The 26788-nt window shown below is 38.6% G+C and overlaps 1 protein-coding gene across 5 annotated transcripts in view; it reads right to left on the bottom strand.

The window, feature by feature from the left end:
* Positions 1–26788, bottom strand: part of PRIM2 (DNA primase subunit 2) — a 318962-nt gene that overhangs the window by 209851 nt on the left and 82323 nt on the right. For all 5 annotated transcript variants that reach the window (XM_057699483.1, XM_057699484.1, XM_057699487.1 and 2 more), the window contains exon 7: positions 24281–24418. In XM_057699483.1, the coding sequence (XP_057555466.1) occupies positions 24281–24418 (138 nt within the window). The remainder of the gene's footprint in view (positions 1–24280; positions 24419–26788) is intronic.

Here is a 26788-nt window from a genome sequence, read left to right as displayed (position 1 = left end):
TCAAAGCATTAGACAAACTTCAACACCCATTCATAACCACAAGCAACACCCCCCTCCAAAAAAAATCAACAAACTGGGAACAGAAGGAGGCTTCCTTAACCTGATAAAAGGACATCTAAGAAAAACCTACAGCTAATATTATACTTAATAGTGCAATACTAAATGTGTCCTCCTAAGATCAGGAACAAGGCAAGGATGCCCACTCTAACCACTTCTATTTAACACTGTACTAGAAGCCCTAGCCACTGTAATAGCCAAGAAAAATAAATAAAAGGCAAAGAGATTGGAAGCAAAGAAGTAAAACTGTCTATTCACAGACTACATGGGCAACTATACAGAAAATACTAAAGAACTACCAAGAGGCTACTTTTAATAAGTGAGCTTAGCAAAACTGCAAGATACAAATATTTAAAAAATCAATTCTATTTCTATACACTATCAACAAAAATTTGACAATGAAAAAACTATAATGCTCCTTACTAAAGCATCAAAAATATAAACTACTTAAAATTAAATCTGTGAAAAAGCTCTACAATGAAAACTAGAAAACAGTGCTGACAGAAATTTGCTGATTGTAAAATGTATATGGAAGTAGAAAGACCTAGACCTAGATGAGCCAGAACAATTTTGAAAAAGACCAAAGTTGAAACACTTGCGCTACCTGATTTCACAACTTACTATAAAGCTGCAGTAATCAAGACAGGGTGGTATTATAAGGACAGAGATATGCATCAATAGAACAGAATAAAGCACACAAATAGATCCATGCCTACATGATCAAATGAGTCTCAACAAGGTGCCAAGGTAATCGAACTAGATTAGGTAACCTAATCTAGAAAAGACTACTAACAGTGCTGATACAACTGGAAATCAATATGGAAAAGACTGAACACTGAACCCAAAATGAATCACAGAGTTAAATAAGAGTTAAAGCCATAAAATTTCTAAACAATAATATAGGACAAATTCTTTTGTGTCCCTGGGTGATGCAAGTATTTCTTTTTTTTTTTTTAACTGAGGTATAGTTGATAGGCAAATATTTCTTAGATAGAAAATGAATCATTAAAAAAACTGATAAAACGGACCATCAAAATTTAAAACTTTCGCTCTTCAAAAAATATTGTTATAACAAACAAAAAAAGGCAAGTAGAGACTGGGGGAAAATATTCACAAAACACACACATATACACACACATATTTATATATGGATGTGTGTATACAGACATAATTCTATATATATACAAACAGAATTCTACAGAAAGAACTGTGTGTATATATATAATATATGGAATTGTGTTTGTGTGTATATATGAAAAATGCATAAAATCCAATAAGAAGACAAAAAACCCAATGTTTAAAATAGGAAAAGGATATAAACAGACACTTCATCGATGAAGATATATGAATCACAAATAAGGACTGAAAAGATGGCCAACATCATTAGTCATTAGGGAAATTAAAAGCATAATGAGATGTCATCACATACCCACTAGAACTGTTAAAATTTAAAATTCTGATAATATCAACTTTTGGCAAGGTTGTAGAGTAACGGGAACTCATACACTACTGGTGGAAATGCAAAAGACTCTAGCCTGGTTTCTCACAAAATTCAACATACCTTATACATACTTACCACAGAGCCTAGCAATCCCATTCAAAGGTATCTACCCAAGTGTTCACAACAGTGTTATTCATAGTAGCCAAAAACTAGGAACAATTTAAATGTCCATCAAGTGGGGATGGGATAAACAAACTATGGTATATTCATACAATGAAACACTACACAATAATTTTAAAAAATGAACTACCGAAAATACGAACTGACGTGTGTGAATACTGAAAACATAATACAGTGCAAAAAAGCCAAACATAGAAGAATACATATTTATATGTTTCAATTTACATAAAATTCTAAAACCAACAAAATTACCATGACAGAAACCAGATGAGTGTTTGCCCAAGGCCAGATGTAGGAGGAGGAGATTAAATGCTTAAGGGACAAGGAATTTAGGGAGTGATGGAAATATTACACATTCGGATGTCAAAGCTCATCCAACTGTACACTTAAAATTGGTGAATTTTATGTATGTGATTTATACCTCAATAAAGCCAGTTTAAACATTCAAACCTAACACTTACAAAAACATGGTCCCAATCATAGAAAAGAGGAACAATTATTAAAAAAGAAAAAACAGAGCTTATAAACATTAAAAAATAACCTGCATATATTACTAACCTAAAGTATAATGCAGGCATCTGTAATTCTAATCTTCACTATACTTATTCTCCAAGAATATGCTGCAAATCTTTAACAAAGGAAAAAAAATCTACACTCATTTCAAATAGTCTCTATTTTGTTTGATGGCTTCTGTTTGATAGTCATGGGAAAACTATATCTGATCTTTAAAGAAAAAGATTGTGAAACCAGGAGTGAGAGATTCTTAAGTGAATTGGGACCCAGGTGCTGAAAAGGAGGCCCCATTGTGAGGCATTTCTTAAGAAAATGTCAGATTCGATGCCTCAGATGCCAACGATGGCCTTAAAGAGAAATACTAAGCACAGTTAAACCAAACAGACTAGTAAGATAGTTAACAGCAAAGAAGACCACTAACATTGTTCCTTTAGAGACAGGGGAGTGCGCCCCTCCCCCCACACACACACCCCCCCCCCCCCCCCCCCCGGGAAGATGAGTTGTAACAATTTCCAGAGGATGACCTGGAAAGAGAAAATAGCCTGCAATGAATATAAAGGACAGAACAGTTTTCTACTAACAAAGCTTACAGTGAAGCAACAAGGGTACTTAATTTGAACTGCGGCATTGAAATTTCTCCTAATTCTTAAACAAAGTTCTCTACCAAAAGTAAAATAAAATCAACATTTGGATTTTTTTTTAGTGAAGAACCACATATTAACATAACAGACATCATCTAAACTGAAGACTGGGCTTGTCCATTAGGCCTAAGCTACTCTAAACTTCCTATTATTATCACCTAGGTTGTTAATCTTTCTTACCATAACACAGTGATAAACTAGAAGAGTCATGAAAGGAAAAGTTTAAAAAATAAAACTGGAGAGTGTATGTAAGTGTGTGTGTGTGTGTGTGTGTACACTGAATCATGGATTCATGTCCAAGACACACTGAATTATGAATTAAGTCTGAAATGTGTTCACATATTCCAGTAACATAATGAACGATGAACCAAGAGAGCTGATGAATCATTTAACACCATGATATGAAAGCTTAAAAGTCCCATACCATATTTTTTAAAATGATACACTAGTCTATTTAAGACAGATTTTTTTCTTTACAAGTAAAACAATGGGTTCAAATATATGGTATTCTTAGAAGCTGAGAACTTACTGAAGGCAAAATAAATGTCAGATTGTTGGCTACTCCGATAACAAGTACCACTCAGATTTTTTAAAAAATCATTTGTGTATTATGCACTTTTAGCAACAGTACATGTAGAAATTACAACTAAGGACTGGAGGAACCACACATTATATCTGGCCATAACAACAAAAGAGAAGGGTTGTGCTCAAGCACTAAGGACTACAGCTGTGGCTCATCACCAGAAGCAAAAAAAGAACCACCTGGGTTCCACAGCGGCAAGGGCCATGCACGGGGGCTTTCCTCACAGGACTTGCAGAAACAGGTAAAACTGCCTCACGTAAATGTGGTTCAGACAGCGAATTTTCTGTTACATGTATTTTACCACAACAAAAAATACTGGGAAGAAATATGGATGAGAGAAACAACGACACAAGAGGTGGAGTTGAAAGCGCATGCAATATGTAAGTGATAAGAAGAAGATGAGGGGGTGGAGTCAAGATGGCGGTGTGGGAAGACACGGAGATCATATCTCCCCACAAATAGACAGTTGCCGGAGGCCTGCGGGGGACCTGAAGCCCAAGCAGACCGCAGGAACCCTGGAGCAACCGGGTAGGACCTGGGGGAAGTCAGGGGGGCGGGGAAGCAGAAGCCTGAGGGGACTGGCACCCCTGGGGGGTGGCTGGGTGAGCAGGGAGGTTCCCGCCTGGAGGGACCATTGGGGGCTGGGGAGATGGGGAAACCGCAACTGGGTTTCTCCTGCTCAGGAGGCCAGGAGGCCTGCTGAGCTCCCTGGCTTGCGGGCCTGCTGGGCTCCCCAGCGAGCTCCTCCACCCTCTAGGACCCCCTCCGGGCTGCCTGGGTCCTGGGGGTGTGGGAAGGAGGGAGGAGGGGCGAGGAGGTTGAGTGGCAGACAGGAAGGGGGGGGGCTTTGAGGTTGGGGGACGGCGAGGTGAGAGGGCGTTTCACCTACCCTCTTGGCCAGGGAGGCCGACTGGGCTCCCGGGCCTGGTCCTTCACTCTCCAGGCCCCCTCCAGCTGCTTGGGACCTAGGAGAGTGGGGGGCAGGGAGAGGAAGAGAGGCAGACAGGGACCCTATGAGACTGGGAGATCTGGGGAAGTGCCGCAGGCGTTACCCTGGCCAAGTTGGCCCTGGGAAGCCTGTTGGGCGTCAGAGTCTGGTCTCCTGCCTTTCAGTGCCCCCTGCAGCTGTGAGGGTCCTAGGGGAATAGGAGAGAGGGGGTGAGGAAGAAGGGAACCCAAGGGAGAGGGACCCTCTGAGACTGGAGGACTAGGGGAGGTGCCTAGCATTTCTCCCACCAACTCGGGCCCAGGGAGCCCACTGGGTACCTTGATCTGCTGGGTCCTTTGCTCCCAGGACCAGAGGCATTCCTGGGCCCCTCTGCAGAATTGGGCCTAAGCCACATTCCCCACCACCCCCAGGGCCTTTTCTAAGCGCAGACGCTGCCCATTGCCTAACTTACCCCCCCACCCCCACCCCTGTCTAAGCCCGATCCCCACAGTCAAGGCCTTTTCTGGCTTCTTTTTTTTCTTCCCACCTCCTCACTTAGGCTATTGCAGTTGTTTTACCTTCCAGTTGTTGCTCTTTTTTTTTTAATTTTCCTAACACGTTAGTTTCCTATTATCGTATTTTTTATCTTGCTATTGTTATGCTGTTCTCCTACCTTTTTTTTTTTTTTTTAATTTTTATCGTTTTCCCTGTTCCACACGGCTTGTGGGACCTTGATTCACAGGCCCAGGGTCAGGCCTGAGCTCCTGAGGTGGGAGCTTTGAGTCCAAAACATTGGACTAACAGGGAAACCCAGTTCCCAGGGAATAGTCTTCAGAGTGAGGTCTCCCAGAGGTTCTCACCTCAACACCAAGACCCAGCTATACTCAACAGCCTACAAATACCAGTGCTTGAAACCTCAGGCCAAACACCCAGTGGGACAGGAACACAATTCCGCCCATCCAAAGTGGGGGGAAAATGAGACAAAAAAACATATGTCACAGGTGAAGGAATAAGGTAAAAATACACAAGACCAAATAAATGAAGAGAAAAATAGCACAACTGCCTGAAAAAGAATTCAGAGTAATGATAGCAAAGGTGATCAAAAATCTCGATAACAAAATAGAGAAAATACAAGAAACAGTTAATAAGGACTCAGAAGAACTAAAGAGCAAACAAACAGTAATAGATAACAAAATAAACAAAATTAAAAATACTCTAGATGCTATAAACAGCAGAATGACTGACGCAGAAGAACGAATAAGTGAGTTGGAAGATAGAATGGGGGAAATAACTGCTACAGAGCAGGAAAAAGAAAAAATAAAAAGAATGGAAGACAGTCTCAGAGACCTTGGTAACAACATAAAGCACGCCAACATTTGAATCATAGGCATCCCAGAAGAAGAAGGAAAAAAGAAAGGGTCTGAGAAAATATTTGAAGAGGTTATAGTGGAAAACTGCCCCAACATGGAAAAGGAAATAATTAATCAAGTCCAAGAAGCGCAGAGAGTCCCATAAAGAATAAACTCAAGGAGAAATACACTGAGGCACATATTAATCACACTGACAAAAATTAAACACAAAGAAAAATTTTTAAAGCAGCAAGAGAAAAGCAACAAATAACATATAAGGGAAAATCCATAAGGATAACAGCTGACCTTTCTGCAGAAACTCTGCAGGCCAGAAGGGAATGGCAGGATATACTGAAAGTCCTGAAAGAGAAAAACCTACAGCCAAGAATACTCTACCCAGAAAGAATCTCATTCAGATTCGATGGAGAAATCAAAAGCTTTTCAGACAAGCAAAAGTTAAGAGAATTCAGCACCACCAACCAGCCTTACAACAAGTGCTAAAGGAACTTCTCTAAGTAGGAAACACAAGAGAAGGAAAAGACCTACAAAAACAAACCCAAAACAATTAAGAAAATGGTAATAGGAACATACATGTCAATAATCACCTTAAATGTAAATGGATTAAATGCTCCATCCAAAAGACACAGACTGAATGGATACAAAAACAAGACCCTTACATATGCTGTCTACAAGAAACCCACTTCAGCCCAAGGGACACATACAGACTGAAAGTAAGGGGATGGAAAAAGATATTCTTTGCAAATGGAAGACAAAAGAAAGCTGGAGTAGCAATACTCACATGAGACAAAATAGACTTTAAAGTAAAGACTATTACAAGAGACAAGGAAGGACACTACATAAAGATTGAGGGATCAATCCAAGAAGAACATATAACAATTGTAAATATCTATGCACCCAACAAAGGAGCACCTCAATACATAAGGCAAATGCTAACAGCCATAAAAGGGGAAATCGACATTAACACAATAATAGTAGGAGACTTGAACACCCCACTTACATCAATGGACAGATCATCCAAACAGAAAATAAATAAGGACACAAAAGTTTTAAATGACACATTACACCATCTCGACTTAATTGATATTTATAGGACATTCCATCCAAAAACGACAGAATACACTTTCTTCTCAAGTGCACACGGAACTTTCTCCAGGATAGATCACATCTTGGGTCACAAATAAAGCCTCGGTAAATTCAAAAAACTTGAAATCGTATCAAGCATTTTCTCTGACCACAATGCCATGAAACTAGATATGCAGGGAAAAAAGCTGCAAAAAATACAACCACATGGAGGCTAAACAATATGCTATTAAACAACCAAGAAATCACTAAAGAGATCAAAAAGGAAATCAAAAAATACCTAGAAACAAATGGCAATGAAAACACAACCCAAAGCCTATGGGACGCAGCAAAAGCAGTTCTAAGAGGGAATTCTATAGCAATACAGTCCTACCTCAAGAAACAAGAAAAATATCGAATAAACAACCTAATCTTACACCTAAAACAATTAGAGAAAGAAGAACAAAAGAAACCCAAAGTGAGCAGAAGGAAAGCAATCATAAAGATCAGATCAGAAATAAACGAAAAAGAAATGAAGGAAACAATAGGAAAAATTAATAAAACTAAAAGCTGGTTCCTTGAGAAGATACACAAAATTGATAAACCATTAGCCAAATGTATCAGGAAAAAAAGGGAGAAGATACAAATCAACAGAATTAGAAATGAAAAAGGAGAAGTAACAACGGACACCTCAGAAATACAAAAGATCATGAGAGACTACTACAAGCAACTATATGCCAATCAATTGGATAACCTGGAAGAAATGGATAATTTCTTAGAAAAATACAATCTTCCAAGACTGAACCAGGAAGAAATAGAAAATATGAACAGACCAATCACAAGTATGGGAATTGAGACTATGATTAAAAATCTCCCAACAAACAAAAGCCCAGGACCAGATGGCTTCACAGGCGAATTCTATCAAACATTTCGAGAAGAGCTAACACCTATCCTTCTCAAACTCCTCCAAAATATTGCAGAAGGAGGAACACTCCCAAACTCATTCTACGAGGCCACCATCACCCTGATACCAAAACCAGGCAAAGATGTTACAAAAAAAGAAAATTACAGGCCAATATCACTGATGAATATAGATGCAAAAATCCTCAACAAAATACTAGCTAACAGATTCCAACAGCACATTAAAAACATCATACACCATGATCAAGTGGGGTTTATCCCTGGAATGCAAGGATTCTTCAATATATGCAAATCAATCAATGTGATACATCATAACAACAATTTGAAGGATAAAAACCATATGATCATCTCAATAGATGCAGAAAAAGCTTTTGACAAAATTCACCATCCATTTATGATAAAAACTCTCCAGAAAATGGGCATAGAAGGAAATTACCTCAACATAAAAGCCATATATGAGAAATTAAAAGTCAACATCGTTCTAAATGGTGAAAAACTGAAAGAATTCCCTCTAAGAACAGGAACAAGACAAGGATGCCCACTCTCACCATTATTATTCAACATCGTTTTGGAAGTGTAAGCCACAGCAATCAGAGAAGAAAATGAAATAAAAGGAATCCAAATTGGAAAAGAAGAAGTAAAATTGTCACTCTTTGCAGATGGCATGATATTATATATAGAAAACCCTAAAGATTCTACCAGAAAACTGCTAGCACTAATCAATGAGTTTAGTAAAGTAGCAGGATACAACATTAATGCACAGAAATCGCTTGCATTGCTAACAATGAAAAAGCAGAAAGAGAAATTAAGGAAACTCTCCTATTTACCATTGCAACAAAAAGAATAAAATACCTATGAATAAATCTGCCTAAGGAGGCAAAAGACCTGCATGCAGAAAACTATAAGACACTGATGAAAGAAATCAAAGATGACACAAACAGATGGAGGGACATACCATGTTCCTGGATTAGAAGAATCAACATCGTGAAAATGACTGTACTACCCAAAGCAATTTACAGATTCAATGCAATCCCGATCAAATTCCCAATGGCATTTTTCACAGAACTAGAGCAAGAAATCTTACGATTTGTATGGAAACGCAAAAGACCCCGAATAGCCAAAGCCATCTTGAGAAGGAAAAATGGAGTTGGTGGAATCAGGCTTCCTGACTTCAAACTATACTACAAGGCCATAGTGATCAAGACAGTATGGTACTGGCACAAAAATAGAAAGGAAGATCAATGGAACAGAATAGAGATCTCAGAGGTAAACCCAAACACATATGGGCACCTTATCTTTGACAAAGGAGGCACAAATATAAAATGGAAAAAAAGACAGCCTCTTCAATAAGTGATACTGGGAAAATTGGACAGCAACATGTCAAAGAATGAAATTAGAACACTTCCTAACACCATACACAAAAATAAACTCAAAACGGAATAAAGACCTAAATGTAAGGTCAGACACTATAAAACTCCTAGAGGAAAACATAAGCAGAACACTCTTGACATCAAAGCAAGATCCTTTTTGACCCACCTCCTAGAAGAATGGAAATAAAATCAAGAATAAACAAATGGGACCTCATGAAACTTAAAAACTTTTGCACAGCGAAAGAAACCATAAACAAGACAAGAAGACAACCCTCAGAATGGGAGAAAATACTTGCCAACGAAGCAACGGACAAAGGATTAATCCCCAAAATATATAAGCAGCTCATGCAGCTTAATACCAAAAAAGCAAATAACCCAATCCACAATAGGCGGAAGACCTAAATAGACATTTCTCCAAAGAAGACATGCAGATGGCTAACAAACACATGAAAAGATGCTCAACATCACTAATCATTAGAGAAATGCAAGTTAAAGCCACAATGAGGCATCACCTCACACCACTCAGAATGGCCATCATCAAAACATCTAGAAACAACAAATGTTGGAGAGCATGTGGCGAAAAGGGAACTCTTCTACACTCTGGGTGGGAATGTAAGCTGGTACAGCCACTATGGAAAACAGTTTGGAGGTTCCTTCAAAAACTAAAAATGGAACTACCATATGATCCAGTAATCCCACTACTGGGCATATACCCAAAGAAAACCATCATACAAAAAGAAACATGTACCATAATGTTCACTGCAGCACTACTTACAATAGCCAGGACAGGGAAGCAACCTAAATGCCCATCAACAGATGAATGGATAAAGAAGATGTGGCATATATATACAATGGAATATTACTCAGCCATAAAAAGGAATGAAATTGAACTACATGTAATGAGGTGGATAGACCTAGAGACTGTCATACAGAGTGAAGTAAGCCAGAAAGAGAAAAACAAATACAGTATGCTAACTCATATATATGGAATCTGAAGAAATGGTACTGATGAACCCAGTGACCGGGCAAGAGTGGAGACAGAGATATAGGGAATGGACTTGAGGACACGGGGCTGGGGTCGGGGGCTATGGAGAAGTTGGGATGAAGTGAGAGAGTAGCATAGACATGTTTACACTACTAACTGTAAAACAGATAGCTAGTGGGAAGTTGCTGTATAACAAAGGGAGATCAACTTGATGATGGGTGATGCCTTAGAGGGCCAGGACAGGGAGGTAGGGAGGGAGTCGCGGGAGGGAGGGGATATGGGGATATATGTATAAATACAGCTGATTCACTTTGGTTCAGCTCAATAACTGGTACAAGAGTGTAAAGCAAATATATTCCAATAAAGAGCTTAAAAAAAAGAATTAAGATATAAGAATATCTTATAGATATAAGAATATATAAGAATATCTCATAGATATAAGACATAATATCTATATTCTTATAGATATTCTTATAGATATATCTATATTCTTATAGATACAAGAATATATAAGAATATCTTATTAATATAAGAGTATCTATTGACGTTTTCACATCCAAGATTGAGCTAGTATAAATTACATCATATGTCACAAAAATAAAAACAAAAACAGACACTACAAAGTCCCTGTTCTAAAACAGTAATGGATTACAGGATCTCAGTCAACAGAGCAATCTAACATGGAAGAAACTGCTTGCTTAAGATATTTCCAACTAGCAAAATTCCCAGTCCTACCATCGCTCTACAGTAAGGTGTTGACTGACACATTTATGGTCATCAACGATGATCCAAAAAGAAAAGGAGAAAGGAATCATTGTGCCACGTCCCACAGAGAGCGATCAGAAGCAGGGCACCACAGGTTCAGGTGCACTGATAGAATTCTGGCTCAGCAACTAACTAGTACCTGCATCTTTAAACCTTTCAAAGCCTCGGTTGTCTCATTTGCAAAAATCATGCTAATAACCACCTCAGTAACTACTGACAGGATTAAATCAGCAATGCATGTAACAAATTTAACAGTGTCTGGCATCCAGTAAGTGCTTGATAAAAAGTTAGAAATCTGCCTCTCTCACCACAGCCACAGCCACTACAGCTGTGGCGAGGGAGGCCAAGTCTCCACTAAAATAAATCAAGCTCAGAAGCTCCTGACCTAAGAAGAATGATTCAGCACCACCAGCTGAAGGGGAAAATACACTTTGAAATTTGTGTGGGCGCGTGTACGTGTGTATGCGTGCACACGCACATAATGTATTGCCTCAGGCCCAACCCTCAGTATGCAATTGATAAATATTTGCCAAATGATAAATTCCTTGGCCAAAGTGTTAAATAAAAAAAAAATTTTTTTAAGAGATTCAGAAATATATAAAACACTGAAGCCATCAAAGTAAAGCAGTAATTTCTATGACTTCCAGTATGTAATTTTTTTCAGGCATCCTGAGGAAGCAGAGATGATTTCCTTTTCAATATTTTAAACAAAGCTCAAAAATAGTCTGAAGGATTAATAAAAATGTATTTACAAAAGACTCAGAAAAGACTGTAAATGCAAACTGTTATTCTCTTTCTTTGGAATTACAGCTACCCTGCCAAAATCCAAAGCTGTATTAGTTTGTTTTTTCCTCAAAGATTGAATGTTATTTCATCTTCTATCCATTATTTTAGGCTTTAATAGGCAATGTGAAAACTGGAATCTGTGATGGAACGGATATGGAAGACAGTATCTTGGTTACCAATCTTGTTCACTATTATTCTGCTTCCAAGTTTATGAGAAAGAATCTGTCTTCTACATCTTTTCCATTTTCAGGTCTGTATTTTCTAGATTATCACTCCATTCACATCTCAATTTAGTTGTTCACTGACACTGTCCCCCTAACTGCTTTGCAACTCAACATATACAATCCTGTATACGGACGAAATCATAGTTGCTTGAAGGCCAATCATAGCTTTTTTTGAAACAGAGCTTAAGTGCCTTCCATATTACTAAAGTCTCATAACTCTATGACAGGTTTCTAATTTAAAATGTATGCCTGAAAACACAAACTCACCTAATATCATGTTCTAAAACACATGCTAAAAGTATAAAATTATTAAAAATGAAAAGGATTTTATACAAACAGCAAGAGTCTCATAAAACATTTACTCCTATTCGTAATGCCTTTTTTAAAATTTAGGGGAAACCAAATCTGTGCATTTAGTGATTCTAAACTGTATCATTCCTTGATTATTTCTAGTATCAACTAGTCTGGGACAATTTTCATTTGCTATTTATATTTTTGTTTTGGACTCACACATATTCTCCTCAAACATCTCAGACAACATTCTCTACGCTGCTCCAATTTTAGTATATATGCTGCCTACCTGAGTTCACAGAGTTCTCTCTGTGTCACTTAGATTAAGACATAAAGCCTTAATAAGATTTTTATTTCTGAGACATAAGATTCTCGACGCATGTAAATCAAAAGATGTATTCTGCACTCCCTGCCAAGTTCCTCAGATATATATATACAATTAAACAGACAAGTAGTGAGATTTGAAGGTACAGAATTAGAAGCTGGTATCCGGACAGTACTCGCCTGCCTAAACGGAGAGGGCGGGGAAGAAAAACATCAACCAAGGTTGTGGACAAGGAAGAAACAAAGAGCCAACTTACAAATGAAGACAGCGAATATAGGTCTTAATCCCCATCCCCAACCCACCCCACCTCAAGAGACAAGGTCAAGGGATTGTTCACATTCAAGAAACAACCCTGCAAAACAGCTCAGAGCTGACCTCTTCCTTGAAGCCTTCTCTGAAGTCCCCAGACTAAGGCCATCACCTCTTTCCTGTGCAACTGCTGCACCCAGGACACACTGCTCTTTCACAGACCACAGCGGAGCAGGACTGTTTACATCTCTGCCCACTGCTGCCCCCTAACCATTCACCCTGAAAGCTTAATCATACCTCTGCCCCTGTGTATTTGCCTGGCATGCAGTGAGTACTCATGAAGGGTTACTGTGTTGAACCTGAATAAAAATTTTTTTCTAAACATTATATAATTATGACAAAAATGACAGTTATAAAAGAAAGCCAAACATATATATATATTTATATATAACTTAACTCTTCTTTTTAACATTTATTCTTTCTCTGACACACCATTATTAAGTGCCATAGATAAAAAAGCTGACCTGGATTTAATACAGGATGTGGTCAATCCTATTTCTATGAGACAAAGTTGGTTTAATAATATTTTACTTTGGTTTAAATTCCTCTATGTCATGTGTGTGTATCTCTCGTCCTTATTCTTTCTCATTAACGAGGAATCAGAAAACTTAAAAAAAAAAGCAAAACTGAAACTCAAAGATGTACACATAATCATCACTTCTCAATGTGCAGTCACTGCTAAAAACTACACTGACAACATTTAATCAATCCTGGAACAAAATGGTATTTGTATTCCTAGCTTCCCCTGTGCAAAATTTCTGAATTGGAAAACTAATAGATGATGCATCTTTCTTTGTAGAGACTGAATAAATTTTTGCTATATGAGGGTAGATCAAAGAATTGAATTTACAAGGACCACCCCCCCACCAAAAAACTGTTTCAGTATTCAGCTGTTTCCTAGCAACTGAATCTGCAGATATTTTCTCATCACAAGTGAGTAATAGGGATAAAATTCTGTATTTTGGTACACTCAGGTGTCAGTGAAAGCAATGCAGCTCAGTGGAAAAAAATACTATAAACAGTGTGTAAAAATACTAAGTATTCTCTAGGCAACCTGGGCTGAAACGTTAAAAGAGGTAATTTTAATTATTAAATATGATAAATGATCTGAGGAACAGGAGTGTTTATAAAGGAGTACGGGGGCATTCTTCTGTGAGTGGGGGGAAGGGCACACAGCAGACACAAAGGTGGAGAGAAATAGTAACCTAAGAATTCCTCTGGAGAGTTAGTTCAACTCTGTTTTCTTGAGAAGCTGCTGTTCTCAAACTCGAGTTTAAACCTGGCGAATGCTGCATCATCTTAAGTTTCTAGACAAAATATAACCTCACATATTACATACTCCAGAGAAAACCTATGAAAAGAGTAACAATTGTAACCCCTGCAGCCAGCTGCCGCATTCTTAGGAAGCAGGCTACTGCAGCCACAGACGTTCCCAACAGAGACTGCAGAAATACTCTACATGCATAGCCCTTCCCACATCCTGAAGTGCTTCACTCTTTCCTTTTATAAACAGGACACTGAAGAGCAACCTCATTTCACTTACTTTTCTCAACAAATGTGGAGAAAATACAAACATGGAGCTCTCACAGGGTAATTCACCAGATCCTGAGCACCTGCTCTTCTCAAGGTACTGTGCTCAGCAACAGAGAGAATGAAGTTGAACAGGGCTCACTGTCCCTACCCTGGAGAAGGTGAACAGGGCTCAATCTCTACCCTGCAGAAGGTGAACAGGGCTCAGTCTCTACTTGTAGAAGCAGAAGAGGGCTCAGTTCCTACCCTGGAGAAGCCTACATGTAAAACATGTCATGGAACACTCATTGACAGTGAATCAGAGAGCAACAGAGGGGCAGAGGCATTTGACTGGGCCTGGGGAGAGGCAACAACCTATGAAAAAAAGGCACTGACTTCATGGAGTCATGGGAGACCCACAGTGAAGAACACAAGTCCTTCACCAATCAGCCGTGAGAATTTTGCTAAGTAAGCCACTCAGCCTTTACGGGGCTAAACTTTCTTGGGCAAAATGAAAAGGCCTGACTGGTAAGTTTTACTGAGAGCTTCTTATTAAAAAAAAAAAAGAAAGCTAAAGCACTACCATATATAATAGGACAAACAAGAATGTCCACTGATATCTATAAACCTCAAGTTTGGATTCTAGTCACCAAGAATGAGGGCAAGATAAGACACAAATGATTACCACACAACTCTAAAATCCTGTCTTGCTCTAAAATTCCTATGTTGATGTGCTGCTAACATTTGCTAGCAACTAGAAATAAGTGAATCATTAAAATTCTTGCCACCAATAATGTACAGAAACACAAAATGCAAAACTGTACTAAGCACCATAGGGAGAAATAAAAGGGAAAAATCAAAACCAGATAAAATTGTATTCTTTAAATGAACCAGCCCCTTCAAATGAAAACTTGAAAAATATATAGCACTTTGGAATTTTTTAAGCACTTCCGTGTGTGTGTGTGTGTGTGTGTGTGTGTATAAACTGATCTTTTTCCTTTCTTTTTTTAAAGATTTATTGTATTATTTATTTATTTATTTTATTTTTGGCTGTGTTGGGTCTTCTCTGTGCACAGGCTTTCTCTAGTTGTGGCTTTCTCTAGGGGCTACTCTTCGTTGAGGTGCGCAGGTTTCTCACTGCAGTGGCTTTTCTTGCTGCAGAGCACAGGCTCTAGGCGCACAAGCTTTAGTAGTTGCGGCTCACAGGCTCTAGAGCACAGGCTCAGTAGTTGTGGCACACGGACTTAGCTGTTCCGCGGCATGTGGGATCTTACCAGCCCAGGGATTGAACCCCATGTCCCCTGCATTGGCAGGTGGAGTCTTAACCACTGCAGCATCAGGGAAGCCCAAAGTGATTTTTTTTTTTCAATGAATCTAAGCTATCCTATCAAAAACCAAGAATATTTCACTAAAACAATTAACTTTTACTCAATCCTATTTTGTGATGGTGCTAAAAGCCTCATTTTCTAAAATACTGGGTTGGCCAAAAAGTACATTTGGGTTTTTTCATAAGATGTTAATATCTTATGGAAAAGCCCATAAGAACTTTTTGGCCAACCCAATATAATACATATGAAAAAAGATGCCAAGAGTCACTTGTAATTATTTGTTCGTCTGTGGGATTCAGTGGGCCTACCTGACCTCATACCGACCTTGAAAAACTGTTTGGTTACTAGGTCCTCTTCAGTCTTTACTCTTTACTCCTTAGAAATGGCATCCACTGGCTTGGTTGTAAATTTCACAACATAAGTGATTCCCAAATCTATGTCTGAATCTCTAAGCACTCTTCTAAGTTCCAACCCCAATGTACCAGAATGTCCTACTAATTCAATTAACCTAACATGCCCACTACCAAAATCACTTTCTCTCCCAAATAGCTCTCTCTCACATCCCTATCACTACATCTCCAGTGCTAACACCAGAAAGGTATAAAAAATGTTTCCAAAATGAATATACACAAGATGACCTACTGAGATGGGGAAGGAAATAACTAAACATCTATTCCAGTTTTTTTTCTAAGTCTTCTTTAAGACCCCCATTTCTAATGCCTACATCTGTATATTAGAGATATGTGATATTTCAACTAAGGAAGCACAGTCAAAAAGTTGGCAAATCACTAGCATACTCAAACTGTTCCAATCTGATCTTCTAGTATTCTTCCCCGGCATTAAATCCAAGCAAGCAAACCACTATCCATTTCCCAAACACAGGCCAGGCTTTCCAGCACCTAACCATTTAGCCCTATTGCTCTCTGCAAACTCTCCATCTCCCTTAGAGCCAAATCATTAAAGCCAATGTCAACTCTACCTTTTCTCAAAATTCCGTGTGCTTAGGTGATACAACTCTCAGGACATTCCCCATTTGCAACCTAGTCACTGAGTACTTTATGTACATTCTGCCCTCCGCCCCCTGCCTCCACTGGACAAGAGGGTTCTTGAGGGTCAGGGTCCTGTTTCATAAACTTCCATTTCCCACACTAGGTTACCTAGGCCCCATGCAGTAAACCTGATACGCTAAAGAAACGCTGAATATATAACAAATTGTAAATGAGACATTATAAAGGGCTTAACAAACAATCATCTCACAAATAGCAACATTCAATTTAGCATCCTCAAGTCAATAAGCATGTCTCAAAGTAAAAAGAGGATGTTTATTTTTTCCCCAAAAATGAATGATTCTTTCTGTTATCGTTAGTTTCATGGCTTTCAACTGCACGGCTCTGTTTCCTAGAGCTCAGTATCAGGGGAGAATGAATGGGCTGGTGCCTGAGAGTAAAGGCAGAGGTGAAGGATTAGCAGCTGCACTCACTGGTCCACTACAATTACTTTAAAATAACATTAAATAACCAGGAAGTAATATTAGAAAAGACATTAATCAATCCCAAACCAAAGGAAATCAACTAATTAGACACAAATAAGACAAGGAAAATTCTTACATGATTACAAAGTAAGTAGCCATTCAAGAAAATTAATTATATTTAAGCACAGCTTAAAGAACTAAACCAAACACTGTTTTTAAAAAGATAAAAGATTTAAGAGGATTCTACGCTCTATAGAAATAAAAAATTACTTGATCAAGTGCCTACAAAGTATATTTTTCCAAAGCAACAAATTGGTAAGTCACAGATTCAAGTACTATTCTAAAAATGTGAAAAAGAAAACCCTTTTCAAAAAAAGAATATCCTTACTTTCCTCTGGGACTCCAAAAAAGAGCTGCTTACTCACTGTCAGTTATTTCCTAGGGAGCTTCTCAAAAGTTCTTCTTTCTATCTCTAAATTAGAATAAATGTATTTTCTGAAAGTCTATTTTCTAAAGTTTTACCAGCACTTTCTAATCATGAATCTCACCCAGAGAAAGTAAAATTAGTCACAGAATGTGAGAAAAAAGAGAATCTGGCTTAAAGACATTCAGCTACAACTGAAGAAGCTGCCCATTTTCTAAAAGCAAAGCAAGCACGCTCTACCAGTGACAGAGTGGAAGAGTGTGAAAACTCAAGCTTGGCTGTGGGCTCCCCCTTCTCCACATCTCCCTGTGTGACCCGCTAGGTCTCAGGACTTCACTTTATCCTCCCCAGAAATCCAGATTTAAACCCAACTTCACACTTGCCATCACCGTCTGGATGACTGACAAGCACCTCTCAATTTAACATGAACAGAGCAGAACTCCTGGTCTTAGTCTGTGCACTTCTCACACAGTCTTCCACATCGTGGTAAAAGGCATCACCCTCTAATCAGAGTTTGGGCAGTGCAAGTAAAGGAGTTAAGACTGAAGCCAGGCTGCACGGATGCAAACCCTGCCCTGCTCCTCACTACCTGTGCAGACACTGCACGCCTCGGAGAGTGAAAATGGTACCCATCTAACAGGATTACTGTGAAGATGAAATGTGAAGCTCATATAAAGCATTCAGAACAGCACATGGCAAATATTAAATGTTCATTAAGTATAGGCCATCATTATTGTTTTTATTCTGATTTCCTCTTTTTCTCTCATGCCCAGTCTGTCAACGGCACTTTAAGAAAGTAACTGAAATCCATTGAGTTCTCTCAATCATCACCACCACAACCAGCCTCTTTCCAGCCACCATCTAGATTAAAGGGATAAACTTCCTAACTAGTCTTCCTGCTGTCATTCTTTCTATGCCCTCCAAAGTGGTTTTCAGCCACAGCAACCTATTTTAAGTATAAATCAGATTACATCACTCCCTTTTCCAAAACCATCCAATGGTTTTCCACTACATTAGGATAAAAATCAAACTCTCTACCCTGGTTTATTCAAAGTCCCACATCGCTGCCGTCTCATCCTGCACAGCTCTCTGCTAGCTCACTACACTCCAGCATTCTGCAAAAATGCCACCTCTCTCTCCTTGGGGTCATGGCATCAGTGACCTCTCCTCTCTGGAATGTACTTTCCTCTACTTTTGCTCTGCTGGCTCCTTCATGTGACATATAATATTGTTATAGCTTGTTTCTTTGGTAATTGTGTATCTCCCACTAGAGTATAAGTTTCATAAAAGAAGAAATTTCACCTATCCTGTTAAGTATTGTATCCCTAGTACTGAAAACAAAACATGGGTGAACAAATAAAAAGTTATTTAAAAAAAAAGTTTAACTGAGAGAACTGGCTAAACATTCTAGAATTGTTATGTGAAGCAAAGAAATATATCTTTCCCTCCTTCTTTTCCCTAACTGGTTATCAATTTATTGCATCTCAGCTCCAAATTCACCCTTTTTGCCTGCTCTGTAACTGGACCCTAATACACTTACTTACCTTTCAATATTTCCTCAGAGCTTGAAGATTTAAATCCCAATAATACAACTACTCACAAAGGCACAGTTTTCATCAAAAGATCCTAAGAATCACAATTAGAAAACCCAAGATCCCATTATGGCTGCAGCAGTTACCGGCCAACATAACACTGGACAAACTACCTGGCCTCCCTGAGCAGCACCTTCCTGGCCTGTGTGATGCAGACGGTCATCCTCATTCATCTCAGAGGCTTGTAGTGAGGACCAAATGAGATCACACACAAGCAGTAAACTATGTGTGGACAGTGAGAGTCATCTTCATTATTCAGTATCTATCAGCCCAACAAAATGTTATTGAGCACTGAACCTATGTTACAAAGAAAAAAGTTTAATTAAGACCAAACCCTTACTCTAAAAAGCTTACATTGTAGTTGAGAAGAAAAACACTAACTGGAATGATTTCACTGCAGTTTGGTAGCATGCAGAATGCTGTGGGGGCACAAAGGAGACACACTCAGCACAATCCTGGGGCTCTGGGGGGCTTCCTGGAGGAAGAGGTACCACAGCCGAGTCTCACATATCAGCAGGGTGAGAAAAGAGTTCTTATCAAATGAGAAAACAATGCCCATCTTTTACTAGTCCTAAAGCATATTGAAAAGCCAGATTCATTATAATATAATATAAATCACATGATCAAAGACTAACAATAAGCTTGCAGATATCACCCAGGATAAAATTCTTCTATCAACTAAGAGTTCCCCCAGCACCATTTATTTCATCCTCTACCACTAATTAGAATACCTTTTTCTAAATCTTTAGGGCAATTCTTCTCATCCTACAAGAGTATTTTCAAATTTTTTCAATTACATACTCCAAGGTCAAAACCTCCCTCACTGGAACAGACAGTAATCCAGAGACCATCGCAATGGACTAGAATTACCCTTTTGCCACAGCCCTAAAAGCAACACCTTCCCTTCCTCCCAGAGCTTCAGCCTCCACAGCTGTCAGGACAGCTTCCCAGACAACCCCCTCCATCTACTCTTCTGCACAGCGAGGCAAAGGGCTCTCTGGACAAACTCTCAACTAGACTTGGCCCTGACCTACCCAGGAGAAAGCCAAGCACTGCCCGAGGCAGCAAGTCACTGTTCCTCTCAGATCAATCCAGACACTGAGGCCAGAACTCTCCACAACCCACTGGTGATCAGGACAAAGTCATTAAAATATACCTGAATCCACTAAAGCAGAACACAGATATGCCCTATACCCTACATTTCCATTCCTAAGCATATAACCAACAGAACTGCATCTGTCAAAGATGTCCTAGAATGTTTAGAGCAGCAGTATTAGTAATAACCAAAAGAAAGAAAACAAAACCCAAATGCCTATCAACACCAGACTGGGATAAACTGTGATAAAATCAATCAGAAGTGGGATGAATCAAAATCATGTGCCACCTGCTAGGATCCAGTGAAAAGAACATAGCATCACTTCTATGATATTCTTACTCAAGATGTATAACTAGGCTCTAAATATACAGAAACAGGGACTTTCCTGGTGGCACAGTGGTTAAGAATCCGCCTGCCAATGCAGGGGACACCGGTTGAAGCCCCTGGTCCAGGAAGATCCCACATGCCATGCAACAACTAAGCCCACGCACCACAACTACTGAGCCTGCACCCTAAAGCCTGTGAGCCACAACTACTGAAGCCCACATGCCTAGAGTCCATGCTTCACAACAAGAGAAACCACTGCAATGAGAAGCTGGCACACTGCAACTAGAGAGCCCACAAGCAGCAACAAAGACCCAACACAGCCAATAAATAAGTAAATAAATTTATAAATAAATAAATATGTAGAAACAGCAAATCCAAATTAACAGAGATTCTACAAAATAACTTCAAAAGTAACAAAGTCACAAAAGTCAAGGAGAAATTAACACGCTGTTCCAGACCAAAGGAGACTAAGAAGACATAAGTGAATAGCACATGTGATTTAGATTAGATCTTTTTGAAATAAAGGACATAACTGAGACAAGTAGTGAAAACTGAATGGGGTCTGGGGATTAGAGGGCAGTCATGTATTGACACTAACATTTTATTTTAACAGCTGAACTTGCAGTTATGTGGGAGGACATCCTTATTTATAGAAATTACACACTAAAGTATTGAGATGATGAGACATCAAATTGGGAACTTATTCTCAAATGGCTTAGGGCAAAAGTTACTGTTTTTCACCTGCAGCTTTTCTGTAACTTTCTCATTGTTTCAAACTTCTAAAAAATTACTAAAATTTTTTTAAAGTATGTTGGAAGAAGAAAGAATAAGCAGGAGGGAGGGTAGGAGAAAGGAATTCAGAGTTTACATGCAATATTTCTTACTAAGAAGATACAAAGCTTAAGTGCAATTTGTTGAAAAATGAGTTAACTACTAACTTAGGAACTCAGACTTTAATCTCAGTACATTTAGATCCCCTATCTTCTACCCAGAAAGAAAAAAATTTATAAAATTTGCAAAAATGTGTTACATACCCTTCTGTGTACTGTATTAGATTATTAGGAAGATAAACTGAACAGCAAATAAACATGGTTTTTTAGCCCATTTTTATCAACAAGGAAAACTTTTTTCAAAAGCTTACCTCAAACAACTTCTTATATTTTCAGTCAGAACTGCATTGTCTCACATGCACAGACAAACAATTTAGAAAGGAGAAGGAAATGGCCAAGATCAGCTCAAGAGGGTACCACAAGCTTTCTAAAATACATGCTGATACTTTGCCTGTCATGGGGCCAGGGGGCCACTACTGGCATTGAGTGGATGAGAGCTAGGGATGCCCGATGTCCTGAAAAGTACACAGCAGCTTCACACAAAGAAGTGCTGCCCAAAATGTTGAGAGAGAAAGCGAAGGAGTGAACAAAACCAATCATAATAAAAGAAGGCAGACAGACAATCAACAGGCAGACATCAATGTCTGCCACAGAGACACTCCGTGGTGAAAGACACTGCCTTTAGCTGTTAAGTACACTGTGGTCTAGGGTCAGTCACAGTACAAACTGCTAGTAAAAAGTCAAAAAACTATATAAGAACACTAACTTTACTGAGGATAAAACACACACACACTCACACAGGAGTAGGGAGGGAGGAAGAATGCCTATTATGCTATGTGTTTTCATAAATTCCCCATTTAATAAAACCACAGTTAATACTCTAGTCTTCCCAAATGCTGCCACAGCTCAACAATACATGTGTAGGTAACCCCAGAAAGTCGGTAATAAAAATTACTTGTACCAGAAAAAATTATGTTTTAACTCAAAAGGAAAGGTTGGCCTAAGCTTATACTATAATCAGTACAGCTTAAAAAGAGCCACAGCACATACTTTGAAGTTATGTACTAAACATAAGTACACCAAAAAGTGCCCCAAAAAAGTATAAAGAAAACTAGACTCAGATTAACAGACAACACTGAAAAATGTGTGTTTTTAAGATGTTATCCCTTAAGTGCCTGTTTTTAACCACTCTCTTTAAAAGCACCTGATTATGTCATTTATTTAACTCATCTACCTTCAATTTCACCCAGCAGTGGGCTGTTCATTGTAGTACTAACCTAGCATTTCTTTTAGTATTTAAATATATAGACTTTCTTCTACATTGCCCTCTACTGACACAAAATACCAATTTAGAACAGAAATCTAGGGGTTATATCTACCACAGGCCACACTAATTGGTAAGGGTCTTATATGACATCCATCTCCAAGGAAAAAAAAGACACAACCTTGAAGAAACAGAGGCTGTTCACAAAATTAATCATCTCACCAACAGTATTACTAGGAGAAAGAAAAAAATGACAAAATTAACCATGAGTAGTAACAAATAAAAACTTACTTAAAGACCTAAATATAAGACATGACACCATCAAATGCCAAGAAGAGAACACAGGCGAAACATTCTCAGACATAAATTGTACCCATGTTTTCTTAGGTCAGTCTCCCAAGGCAACAGAAATAACAAAAAATAAACAAATGGGACCTAATCAACCTTATAAGCTTTGGTACATCAAAGGAAACCATCAACAAAATGAAAAGACAACCTATGGACTGGGAGAAAATATTTGCAAACGATGCAACTGACAAGAGCATCCAAAATGTACAAAACAGCTCACACAACTCAATAACAAAAAACAAACAACTCAATCAAAAAATGGGCAGAAGATCTAAATAGACATTTTTCCAAAGAAGACATACAGACGGCTAATAGGCACATGAAATGATGCTCATCCATCACTAATTACTACAAAAATGCAAATCAAAACAAACAACTAGGTATCACCTCACATCAGTCAGAATGGCCATCATTAAAAAGTCTAAAAACAACAAATGTTGGACAGGGTATGCAGAAAAGGGAACCCTCCTACACTGCTGATGGGAATTTAACCTGCTGCGGTCACTATGGAAAACAGTAAAGAGTTTCCTTAAAAAATTAAAATAGAGTTGCCTTATGATCTAGCAACCCCACTCCCAGGCATAAACCCAGACAAACCATAATTCAAAAAGATACAAGCACCCCTATGTTCACAGCAGGACTGTTTACAAGTCAAGACATGGAAACAACCTAAATGTTCATCAATAGATGAAAGGATGAAGATGTGATACATGTATACAATGGAATATTAGTCAGCCTTAAAAAAGAATGAAATAATGCTATTTGCAGCAATATGGATGGATGCTAGAGATTATAACACTAAGTGAAGTAAGTCAAAAGAGAGAGATAAATAGCAGATGACATCACTTATATGTGGACTCTAAAATATGACACAAATGAACTTATCTATGAAACAGAAACAGACTTACAAATATAGAGAACGGACTTGTAGTTGCCAAGGGGGAGGGATGGATTGGCAGTTTGGGATTAGCAGACACAAACTATTATACAAAGAATGGATAAACAACAAGGTCATACTGTTTAGCACATGGAACTAAATTCATTACCCTGTGAAAAACCATAATGGAAAAGAATATACATATATGCATAACTGAGTCACTTTGCTACTACACAGCAAAACTTAACACAACATTGTAAATCAACTATACTTCAATAAAATAAATTTAAAAACTTAAAACCTAACAGTTCTACAAATAATAGTACAGAATCATAAGCAATCTGAATATCATTATAAAAATTACTTCTTAAGCACAGAACAAAACTATCAAGAGTATGTAACTGAAAACATGAACATATGGAAATTAAGTGAACAAGGAAATATGGAAACAAAGTAAAATACTTACAGCCAAAGCCTTGGACAGTTTGGTTCTAAATTCATTCAGGATGATAGCCACAATATCCTTGAGTGGTACATAAGCAAAGCCATTTTCCAAATAGACTTTCCTTCCTCGGAACAAATCCAGAGCATCAGCAAAAGGGATCTGAATTCAGAGTAAAACAGGGAAAATAAGTCAGTACCCATCATTACGAAATCCTCCTAAGTCTTCATGAGTACCAAATCTAAACAAAATCCCTCCTATGAAAGAGTGAGGAAGTCATTAGTCGCAGCAGATTAAAAAAACAAACAAACAAAAAACCCACAAAAAAACCCAAACAAGCAAGAAGATCAATTTATACTCCTTGTAACTAAACAACAGCATTAGGAAGGAGTGGCAGGCCAAAAATGTGCTTGTTCCAGAGTAGATGTTTCAAAAATTAATAAGCCAAGTTAGGATGCTTTATTTTTATTCTTACCTCATCAACTTACAAATTATAATCACCAGGATTTCAAACTCCCAGCTCAAGCCCTATAGGTACACTGCATTCCCCTCATATGACACAGTCCATATTTTATTCTGGGCCTAGTAAAATCCAGAGTGTATACAATATGTTCAGTGCTAAAAATTACCATCAAGTAAAGTAATTCCAAATTTGTTCATATATGTTTCCACTCTTTCTCCAGAGAAATATATTGGAAAAGCTAATCTCAACACTAAGAAATGGAAATAATAATAAATGCCCAGTTTTGCCTTTAAAATGAGTATTTGCCAGTAAATATTTTTTTAAAACTTAATACTATTCTATTTACATTTTTTAAAGTCCTATGGACTATAATAAAATTTTAAGAGATGAGCAGATTATGGTAATGGTATTAATAAGTTGCAAAAATCATCCTTACTCTTCAACAGAATTTTTCTACTTCTTAAAAATGAGGTAAGCAAGATGGCGGAGTAGAAGGACGTGTGCTCACTCTCTCCTGCAAGAGAACCAGAATCACAGCTAACTGCTGAGTAATCAGCAACAGAAAGACACTGAAACTCACCAAAAAAGATATTCCACATCCAGAGACAAAGGAGAAGCTGCAATGAGATGGCAGGAGGAGCTCAATCATGATGAAATCAAATCCCACAACTGCTAGGTGGGAGACGCACAAACTGGGGGTCTGAAAACAGGAGCAGGAATCCCCAGAGAATCAGACTTTAAAGGCCAGCAGGATTTGACTGCAGGACTTCCACAGGACTAGCAGAAACAGAGACTCCACTCTTGGAGGACATATAAAAAGTAGTGGGTGCACCAGGAGCCAGGGGGAAGGAGCAGTGATCTCACAGGAGACTGAACCAGACCTACCTGCTGGTGTTGGAGGGCCGCCTGCAGAGGCAGGGGTGGCTGCGGCCCACCACAAGGACAGGGACACTGACAGCAGGGGTTCTGAGCAGTGCTCACTGGCGTGAACCCTCCAAGAGTCCACCATTAATCCTGTCAAAAAGCCTGTAAGCTCCAATGGTGGGTCACCTCAGGCAAAACAACCAACAGGATGGGAACTGAGCCCCACCCATCAGCAGACAAGCAGATTAAAGTTTTACTGAGCTCTGCCCACCAGAGCAAAACCCAGCTCTACCCACCACCAGTCCTGCCCATCAGGAAGCACACACAAGCCTCTTAAAGAGCCTCATCCACCAGAGGGCAGACAGCAGTAGCAAGAAGAACTACAATCCTGCAGCCTGTGGAACGAAAACCACAGCTACATAAAGACAGACAAAAAAAAAAGGTAGAAGACCCTGTACCAGATAAAGTAACAATAAAACACCCCAGAAAAACATCTAAATGAAGTAGAGATAGGCAACCTACCAGAAAAAGAATTCAGAATAATGACAGTGAAAACGATCCAGGACCTTGGAAAAACAATGGAGAACGTGAAAGAAATGTTTAACAAAGACCTAGAAGAATTAAAGAACAAACAGAGATGAACAATACAATAACAGAAATGAAAACTACACTAGAAGGAATCACTGAGGCATAAGAATGGATAAGTGACCTGGAAGACAGAACGGTGGAATTCACTGCTGCGGAACAGAATAAAGAAAAAACAATGAAAAGAAATGAAGACAGACTAAGAGATCTCTGGGACAACATGAAACAAACCAACATTCACATTATAGGGGTCCCAGAAGGAGAAGAGAGAGAGAAAGGACCCCAGAAAATACCTGAAGAGATTATAGTCAAAAACTTCCCTAACATGGGAAAAGAAATAGCCACATAAGTCCAGGAAGCACAGAGAGTCAGGATAAATGCAAGAAGAAACATGCCAAGACACACAGTAATCAAACTGACAAAAATTAAAGACAAAGCAAAATTATTAAAAGCAAAAAGGGGAAAATGACAAATAGCATACAACGGAACTCCTATAAGGTTAACAGCTGATTTCTCAGCAGAAACTCTACTAGCAAGAAGGGAATGGCACAATGTATTTAAAGTGATAAAAGGGAAGAACCTACAATCAAGAATACTCTACCCAGAAAGGATCTCATTCA

The sequence above is a fragment of the Hippopotamus amphibius genome, chromosome 11 (assembly GCF_030028045.1).
Source record: "Hippopotamus amphibius kiboko isolate mHipAmp2 chromosome 11, mHipAmp2.hap2, whole genome shotgun sequence".
Lineage (NCBI taxonomy): Eukaryota > Metazoa > Chordata > Mammalia > Artiodactyla > Hippopotamidae > Hippopotamus > Hippopotamus amphibius.
This window is presented reverse-complemented; position numbering and strand designations above follow the sequence as displayed.